Source organism: Mangifera indica, chromosome 17 (genome assembly GCF_011075055.1).
Source record: "Mangifera indica cultivar Alphonso chromosome 17, CATAS_Mindica_2.1, whole genome shotgun sequence".
Classification (NCBI taxonomy): domain Eukaryota; kingdom Viridiplantae; phylum Streptophyta; class Magnoliopsida; order Sapindales; family Anacardiaceae; genus Mangifera; species Mangifera indica.
The window spans coordinates 11,118,752-11,128,348 of record NC_058153.1 but is presented as its reverse complement, the minus strand read 5'-3'; the positions used below and the strand labels follow the sequence as shown (position 1 = coordinate 11,128,348).

The 9,597-nt window shown below is 38.1% G+C and overlaps 1 protein-coding gene across 1 annotated transcript; it reads right to left on the bottom strand.

Moving 5' to 3' along the window:
- Positions 1 to 6,554: 6,554 nt before the first annotated feature.
- On the bottom strand, positions 6,555 to 8,642 carry LOC123200240 (disease resistance protein RPM1-like). Its single transcript, XM_044615390.1, has one exon. It carries the CDS (start codon positions 8,640 to 8,642, stop codon positions 6,555 to 6,557), a length of 2,088 nt encoding a protein of 695 aa, XP_044471325.1.
- Positions 8,643 to 9,597: the final 955 nt, after the last annotated feature.

Sequence of the window (9,597 nt, the reverse complement as noted above, 5' to 3'; positions counted from 1 at the left end):
TATTAAAAGATTATCAAGATAATATCTATTTTATTATAATTATATTTTTATTTATTATTATTTTTTAGACAGAAATAATCTTATTTTTAATTAATATAACAGAAAAAATATTTTAAAATAATTATAACCAAAGACATTTAAGTAAAATAATATACTAATATTATTTTATTACATACAACCAAATATAATAATTATTTATATCTACGAAAGTTTATCAAATTTTATTAAACATAATAATAATTTATACCTATTAATCTTTTATGTAACTTATCTTCAAGATAATTTTTTAATTTTGATAATAAAATATTATTTAAACCAAACACACGTCTATAGTATTCTTATAACCCTACACTAATTTCCAAGGTTTTGAAAATCAGACCAGACCAACCGATTCAATCAAGAATTAGCTTTAAGTTCAGTCTAATTAATATAAAACACGGTTTGATAATTAGCTCAGTCAAATCCGATCAAAACTAGTCAACCAAACGAACTGATCAGAACCGGAAAAACCGGATTTGACTACAAAATTCCGAAAAAAAAAACCTGCACATTAAATTATTAATTTATGGCTCTGTTGGCTTGGCTCTTGTCGCTTGTGCCTTCTCAGCTTGGGTTACTTAATAAAACACTATTATATTATTAATTTATTAGCATAAAACAAAACCCAAATGGATTCCCAATTCACAATTTAACTTAAACAACCCCTCTCCCAAGAGCAGCGTCTTCTTCTTTCCGCTGGTAAGTCTTCTTCTTCTTGATTTATTATTCATTTCCTTGTTTAGTGAAATGGGTTTACTGTGATCTCTGTTTTTGTTTACTGAAATCTATTAGTGTTTTAGTTTCAGTTTCAGTTTTGGGTGCTGGGTAGTTTCATTTTCACTTACAGTTTTTGTTTATTGAAATGCCTTATGCTGTATGTGCTAATTGTTTTTTGGATGGTGATTTCTAAGTTGTGTTGTATAATGAAAAGACTTGGTGTCTGGCTTGCTCTCTTTCGAACTGTTTATGTTGTGCAGCTTAAATCGGCCGGTTCAATTAGTTGAACCGGTTAAACTGTAATCCAGTAAAATAACTAGTTTAATTACTGATCTCACTCTAAGAACAGTACTAACTAAACCCTCTAGATTGATAGGTTTTAATTGTTCATCTTGATGAAATCTTACATAAGCTTCCCATCCCCGTCTCTCCATTAGGTCAAATTCACATTAGGAATGTGTGCAACTCTCCAGTAATCTTCACCTCCTTCATCACGGCGAATCGTCTCCAGCAATTTATGTGGCAAGTCAAAAAGCTCTAGCATTTTCAACTGGCTCAGATGCTCAATTCCCAGCGGCACCTTCTGCAACGACTTACACCCCAGAATTCTAAGCTTTTCAATGCGCGACATTGCTCCCTTTTGTATTTCTACAAATCTCAGCCCTTCAAACTTTTCCAAACCTAGTTGCTTCAGCTTCTTGAACCCACCAGCGATGAAGCAGAGCATATCTCCATCGTATGCTTGAAGCAGTTTGAGATGAACAAGATTTGGAAGATCTTGCAGAAACACCAGCGGATCCTCCTTCAATCTACTCCATCTTAGATCAACTTTCACCAAGCTGTGAATATAAGTTATCCAATGGGGTAAACTCTCCAACCGTCCTGTTAAGTAGATTCTTTGAAGGAGCTGAGGTGGATGGTGAAGGTGCTGAAGATCAATAATCTCGCTCTCTTCTGTTGAACTTATCGATAATGCGCGAAGGTTTGTCAGATGTTCAATACACGAGCACAACATCTTCCCATCTTGTCTTCTCAGCTTTATAATTCCGAGTCTTTTAAGTTGAGTTAATTTGCCAAGCTGTTGTAGTGTCCCAACTGTTGGAAATAAAATTAAACAGAGTAATAAAACAGGAATAATGCAGGCAGCAATAAAAAGAAGCAGACGCTTTTATTAATAAAATAGCTGGTACATTCTTTAACTAAAAACGTGAACTGCCTATATATATATATAAAAGCTTAAAACAATAAACCAAGACTTTCGGAACACTCCGTCACTAACAAAGGTCCACTACAGCCACTACCAGATTATTAGCAGCAACAACACCCACTATGTAATTGACTGAAACAAACTGTAAACAACTAAGCATAAAATCCGCCCAATCCTTTGAATCACGTCTTAACACTCCCCCTTGATTCAAAGTTGCATACACCAAGCAATCTTCTGAAGTAGCAAAATTTCTCCTGTGATAAGGCCTTCGTAAGTATGTCCGCCAACTGCTCGTCGGTGCTACAGTACTTCATGACTATCTTCTCCTTTGCAACGAGGTCACGAATGAAATGGTGACGTAGCTCGATATGCTTTGTTCTGCTGTGAAATGTTGGATTCTTTGTCATGGAGATCGTTGCTTTGTTGTCACAAAATATGTCTGTTGGTCCTTCTTGTTCTTGTTGAAGTTCAGCCAACACTCTCCTTAGCCAAATGGCTTGACAAGCTGCTGAAGTTGCTGCCACATACTCAGCTTCGGAGGTCGACAACGCCACCGTTGCTTGCTTCTTTGAGCTCCAAGTGATCACTCCTGATCCTAGAGTGAAAACATTAGCCGAAATGCTTCGTCGATCATTCAACAAACTTGCCCAATCACTATCCGTGAACCCGCATAATCTGAAATTGAAAGCTTTAAAGTACCAAATTCCATACTCCATAGTTCCAGCAATATAACGCAAGACCTGCTTTGCTGCTCCATAATGAACCTTGGAAGGTTGATGCATAAACCTAGAAATAACACCAACAGGAAATGCAATATCGGGTCGGGTGTGCGTTAAATAAATCAAGCCTCCAACCAAGCTTCTGAATTTCCTAACATCTGCCATTTCTACTCCATCTTCATGCTGCAATTTTTCATTAATATTCATGGGTGTAGCTGCAGGCTTGCAATTAAGCATGCCAAATTTGCTGAGGAGGTCCCTGGCATATTTCCTTTGTGAAATAAAAATTCCATCTTCAGCTTGATAAACTTCAAGGCCAAGGAAATAATGCAATAAACCCATATCCGACATCTCAAATTTATTCATCATTTGAGACTTAAACTCATCCACAAGAGAACGAGAGGAACTAGTGTAAATGATATCATCAACATAAAGACAAACAATGATGAAATCATTTTTACCTTCCTTTTTCACATACAAGGTGGGGTCATTCTCACTTCTCATGTACTCCTCTTTTTGAAAATATCCATCGATCTTGCTATACCAAGCTCGTGGAGCCTGCTTCAATCCATATAACGCCTTTTTCAACTTGTACACCTTTGTTTCATTGCCCTCCTTTATGAAACCTTCAGGCTGTGCTACATAGACCTCTTCTTGTAAATCTCCATTAAGGAATGCCGACTTGACATCAAATTGATAAACAGGCCATTGTAGTTGTGCAGCCAAAGCTAGAACAAGTCTTACCGTTTCAAATCGAGCTACCGGAGAGAAGGTTTCTTCGAAATCAACACCATATTGTTACGCATATCCTTTCGCCACAAGACGAGCTTTGTGTTTTTGTATACTTCCATCTGCAGTAAATTTTGTCTTGAACACCCACTTCAAACCAATTGCATTTTTGCCTTCCGGTAAGTCAACCATCTCCCATGTTTTATTTTTTTCAATAGCGTTCATCTCTTCCACCATTGCTTTCTGCCACTCTTCTTTTTCAGCTGCTTCTTCATAATTTATAGGATCTGAAACAGTAAGAGCAAACTGACAAGATGCATATATATCAGTCAAAGATCTATTCTTCCTTGGTGGTGTCTCATCTGAAGACTCTTCAAGAGTTGTGGATGGAAAATTTCTGTTTGGTGTTGCTAAAGTTGATGAGCTTGCTGATGCCGTAGCGAGTGTATTTGTAGGAATTGGTTCTTGTCTTTTATCTGAAGAGATTTCAACAGACATAGGAATCTCTTGTTGTACTTGTTCTTTACTCCAATCCCAACTTGCATTTTCATCAAATACTACATCCCTACTAATTGAAATCTTGCCACTAAGAGGGTTATACAATCTATATGCTTTGGATTGAGTACAATAACCAATAAAAATGCATTTTTCAGATTTTTCATCAAGCTTTTGACGAACTTGAGAATTTATCAAAGCATAAGCAACACACCCAAAGACTCGTAAATGACTTACAGTTGGTCTCCTTCTACGCCAAGCTTCATATGGAGTTTGATTCATGACAACCCTTGTTGGTGAGAGATTCAGCACATAGACAGATGTTGCTACAGCTTCTGCCCAAAAGTGGTTTGAAAGTCCCCTTGTTTGTAACATGCTTCTTGTCATCTCCACAATGGTTCGATTTTTTCGCTCAGCGACACCATTTTGCTCTGGAGTGTATGGAGTTGTTAACTCCCTATGGATGCCATTTTCTTCACAAAACAAATTAAATTCTTTGGACATGAACTCTCCACCTCGATCTGTGCGAAGAACTTTGATGTGACAGTCACTTTGCTTTTCCACCATAACCTTAAATTTTTGGAACTTTTCAAAAGTTTCTGACTTGCTTTCCAAAAAATAAACCCAACTCATGCGACTAAAATCATCAGTAAATAGCAAGAAATAACGAATCCCACCCAAGGACTCAGTTTGCATAGGCCCACATAAATCTGCATGAATTAATTCTAGACATTTTGAAGCTCTCCAAGCTTTTCCAATAAGAAATGACTTCCTGGTTTGTTTTCCATAAATGCACCCTTCACATAAATTAATTGAGCCAATTTTCGGTAGTCCGTGAACCATACCTTTATCACTTAACAATTTCAGGCCCTTAATATTGAGATGCCCATACCTCAAATGCCATAGCTTTGAGTCATCCTTTGCACTTGCAGCGAGAGCAAAATTCTCCATGTTAGAAACATCTAATGGGAACATCTTGTTTGAAGTCATGCTGATCTGAACCTTTTGGCCTGATTTCTTATTTTTAATGACACATGTATTGTCATCAAATAAAACAGAATATCCACCTGCTATCAATTGTCCAACACTCAATAAATTGTATCCCAAATCAGGTACAAATTGAACGTTGTTTAACACTTTTACTTTGCCATGGCTAGTGTCAACTCCTACCGTGCCTTTTCCTGCAACTTGCATCTCCTTTTTGTTGCCAAGCTGCACCTTTATCCTTTGCGTCTCATCAAGCTCCTGGAACAGAGATTTGGTGCCTGTCATATGGTTCGAACAACCGCTGTCTACAAACCACAAATCACTTGGTTTATAGTCAGTATCAATACAAGCCATAAAAAGATTATTTTCTTCTTCATTTTCTGCTGCAAAATTCATCTTCTGATTTTTGTACCAACAATCAGCTTTTATATGCCCATATCCCTTGCAATGATAACATTGAATGTCACGCTTTGTGTTTCCTTGCTCATTGGACTGTCTTTGCCCTTCATTCCTTCCTCTGCCTTTGCCGTTAAAGCGACCACGACCACGACCACGATATCTGCCTCTTCCTCGACCTCTGCTTGCTGAATAGTCATTTTCTCCATATTTGGTGGATGTCTCCTTCACTTGAAATGCCTTCTCTTCTTTCTTTTCAAGTGATCTATTGATTCTTGACTCATGAGCTTGAAGAGATCCCATCAATTCATCAACGGAAAGAATTGTCAAATTTTTAGCTTCTTCTATAGCAGCCACATGGTCAAATTTTGGAGTCAAGCTTCTCAATACTTTTGCAACGATCGTCTCATCTGAAATTCGCTCACCGTAGGAGCGCATTTGACTGACTATTGCCATTGCTCTTGACAAAAAATCAGCAATTGATTTATCATTCTTCATAACCAAAGTTTCAAATTCACGTCGTAGTGATTGCAATCTCACTGCTATGACTTTTGAACCACCTTGGAATTCCTTTTGCAGAATTGACCATGCTTCCTTTGATGTGATTGCCGCTGCAATCCGTGAGAAAATAGTCTCATGGACTGCTTGCTGGATAATGAACAGTGCTTTGGCATCCCTCTCTTTGATTTCTTTCAGACGTTCCTCCTCTTCTTCATTGGGTTCTAATATATCAATGAACCCATACTCCACCAAGTCCCACAGCCCCTGCGATCTGAGCAATGTCTTTATCTTAATGCTCCACCACTCATACTTCTCACCATTGAAAATCGGTATAAGCGGTTGAGAGGAAGAAAACCCAGCTGCCGCCATTAATCTCTCTATATCACTCTTCAAACTCAAATGCCTAATAGAGCCAAGCCTCACGTATTTTTACTCTTTTGCCCAAAAGACCAAACCTGCTCTGATACCAAATTTGTTGGAAATAAAATTAAACAGAGTAATAAAACAGGAATAATGCAGGCAGCAATAAAAAGAAGCAGATGCTTTTATTAATAAAATAGCTGGTACATTCTTTAACTAAAAACGTGAACTGCCTATATATATATAAAAGCTTAAAACAATAAACCAAGACTTTTGGAACACTCCGTCACTAACAAAGGTCCACTACAGCCACTACCAGATTATTAGCAGCAACAACACCCACTATGTAATTGACTGAAACAAACTGTAAACAACTAAGCATAAAATCTGCCCAATCCTTTGAATCACGTCTTAACACCAACATGGTTTGCCTCGATAAAACTGAGTTTCTGTAAAGACTGAAGAACACCAATCTTCTCTAAACATTTGAAGCCATATTTAAAACAAGTAAAAGTCTCATATTCATATCGGTAAACCATGAGATGACGAAGCTTTTTGAGGTTGAGTATCTCTGATGGCAATTCAGTGACATAGGCTTGTTTAAGATCTAAGGTCTCCAGGTTCTGAAGCTTCCCTATGTATCTTGGAATCGTTTTCACCTTGGTGTCCCTCAAGCTCAGGTACTTCAAATAATACAAGTTTACAACTTCAATGGGAAATTTTGTGACTGGTATACCTCGCATCTCCAGGACGCCAAGAAGCTTGAACCCACTTGGAAAAAGTGCGTGCAGGCATGGCTTTTCATCTATCCCAAACATGAACAGAGAACGCAATTGAGAAGCGTTGACAAACCTGTTTTGCTGAACATTTTGCAGTGTATTGTGAACTGATAATCGTCGAACTTTATCTGGCCATAGTGCGTTCTGATTCATGTGTTCTTTAGCTATGGCTACAATGTTGAGCTCTCTTGACTTTGTTTTAATGATTTCCCTCAGAAAGTCGTGGATTCTACAGGCCTTGACTCTTCCATCGCTTGTTGTTCCAGCCACTTGCATCAGGCTTCTGTTCAAGAGCTCGCTGAGGTACTCCTGCGCAACTTCTTCCACTGTCTTTCCTTCTTTCGCTTCAACAAATCCTTCTGCCGTCCACAACCGAACCAGTCTCATTGGTTCGATTAAATGATTCTCCGGAAAGATGCTCAAGTAAAGAAAACATGCTTTCAAATGGCATGGCAAGTCATTGAGGCTGAGTGAAAGCACTTTCTTCAAATTATGGAGTTTGTCATTGCCTTCAATCTCAGCACCAAGACTCCGATGAACCATTTCCCATTCATCAATCCTTCGCCTATCTTTCGCAGCCAAAACCCCACCAATCGCCACTATCGCAAGAGGAAGTCCTTCACATTTCTTCAAAATACACCTACAAATTCCCTCCAGGTGTGGAGGACAAGCTTTTCCATGAAAGGTTTTGGCGCAAAAAAGAATCCAGGACTCTTCAGGAGGCAACGGCTGCAAATTATAGACCCAACCTTCGGATTCCAACCGAGAAGTGAAGGCTAAATCAACTTTACGCGTAGTGAGCATCACTCGGCTGCCACAATTGTTGGTGGACAAAGCATATTTCACCGCATCCCAATCATTTATATGCCACACATCATCAAGAACAATCAAATACCTTCTTTCCTGAAGAAAATCCTTTATTATTTTCTTCAACCCATCACTACTAATCGTCTCCACAGCCTTCGGAACCGATTTCCTAATTGCTTGAAAAAGCTGCTTAAGCATATCTTTAAGAAGCTTCTCCATCTTGAAGCTTCTTGAAACAGTGATCCAAGCACGGATAGTGAAGTGTTTCTTAACTTGTCTATCATTGTAGACTTGTTTCGCCAGAGTTGTCTTTCCCATTCCTCCCATCCCCGCCAGAGAAACCACTTGACGACCTAAGCCCCCGCCCACTAGCAACTCAGCCACCTTCTCTTTAGGCCCATCAATGCCAACCAAGTCAGTCTCGTCCAAAAGAAGAGCGTCCCCATGACGGTCATTCCAAGAATTCGCCAAACTCGAACCAGCCTGTTCAGCTGCTCGGAATTTTTTACTGAGTCTGAGGTGTCCCTCGTAAATGCTCTTGATTCTTGAGTTGATGTCTTGGATTTCATACGCTATTCGATAACGAGCCTTCATGTTCTTGACACAACACGAAAGCTTGTGAAGAAAGCCGTAGAAACCATCGCCGTGGTTGTGAGTAAGAAGTAGAGTGAACTCGTCTAAAACATCTTCGATATCGTGAGCTACATCTCTGATTTGCTTCACCCAAATTTTGACTTCTTCGTCGGTTTCTTCTAAACAATCGGCGCTTCTCAAGAACACCTTCATGCGCTCCAGTTCTGTTCTCACGTAAACAACTTCTTCACGACGACCGTTCATCATATACACTTCATTTGAGAAGAATGGTGTAAGCTTATCGAGTACAAACTTCACGGCGGTTTCTGCCATGAGAAGTGGCAGTGAAAGTATCTGTAAATTGTTGTTTCAAAGAAGAAATACAAGAAAAGTGGATGCAAATTAAGGTTTGAAAGAAGAAATACAACTAAAAGTAGCTGCAGTTTGTGGTTTCAAAGAAGAAAGAAATTGAACTAATCCACAGGGAAGTTCTTCCAAGGATTTATATAATCGCTCATCCTGGCTTCTGAGGCTACTTTCGTGTTAATTCCGCCAGTAACGTCATGAGTGATGTTACAACCAAGCGAAATTTAAACTAAATTATATAAGTCAAGAAAATAATTGATGATTTTAATTGGCCAAAAGACTTATTCTCACTCAAGTTTTGGTCATTTTATATTTCAAAAACTCAAATATTTATCATTATAATAAAATTCTTTATTAAAGTTAAAATAAAACCTGTCATTTAACTTAAAAAAATTAAAAAAAAAACTAAAATTTTACCTCATTTCCTTCAATTAGTTAAAACACTAATAATTTTCTCTCATTTTTAAATTTGAAAAGTTATCTTTTCTCCAAAGGGTTTTTTTTTTTTTTCCAGCCATCTTTTCCATTTCGATTGACAGTTGACTCTTGCCAACCATCTTCTCATTTCAATCGCTTGGGAGATGCCATCGACAGTCAAATAAATGGATAAAGATAATTCGTCTTCATTCATCCAAACGATATTCGGATTGATAAAGACGAATCATGTTCTTCTACCTGAAGACATCATCTTTGTCTCTGCATTAGATAAAGACAATTCGTCTTTGTCCATTTCTTCAACCACTAACGATGTCTCTTGGGTGATCGAAATGAGAAGATGGGTGGAAGAGGCTGACTGTCAACTGGAATAGAGAAAGTGACTAGAGAAGAGAGAAAAAATGCTAGAGGAAAAGTTAATGTTTATTTAATTTACCCCCTTAATTTAAAAAACTAATAATTTTCTCCTAAAATTAAGTTTTGAAAA

What these genes read in the sequence shown, in the direction of transcription:
- LOC123200240 (XM_044615390.1), bottom strand. Translation starts at nt 8,642, where the DNA reads ATGGCAGAAACCGCCGTGAAGTTTGTACTCGATAAGCTTACACCATTC.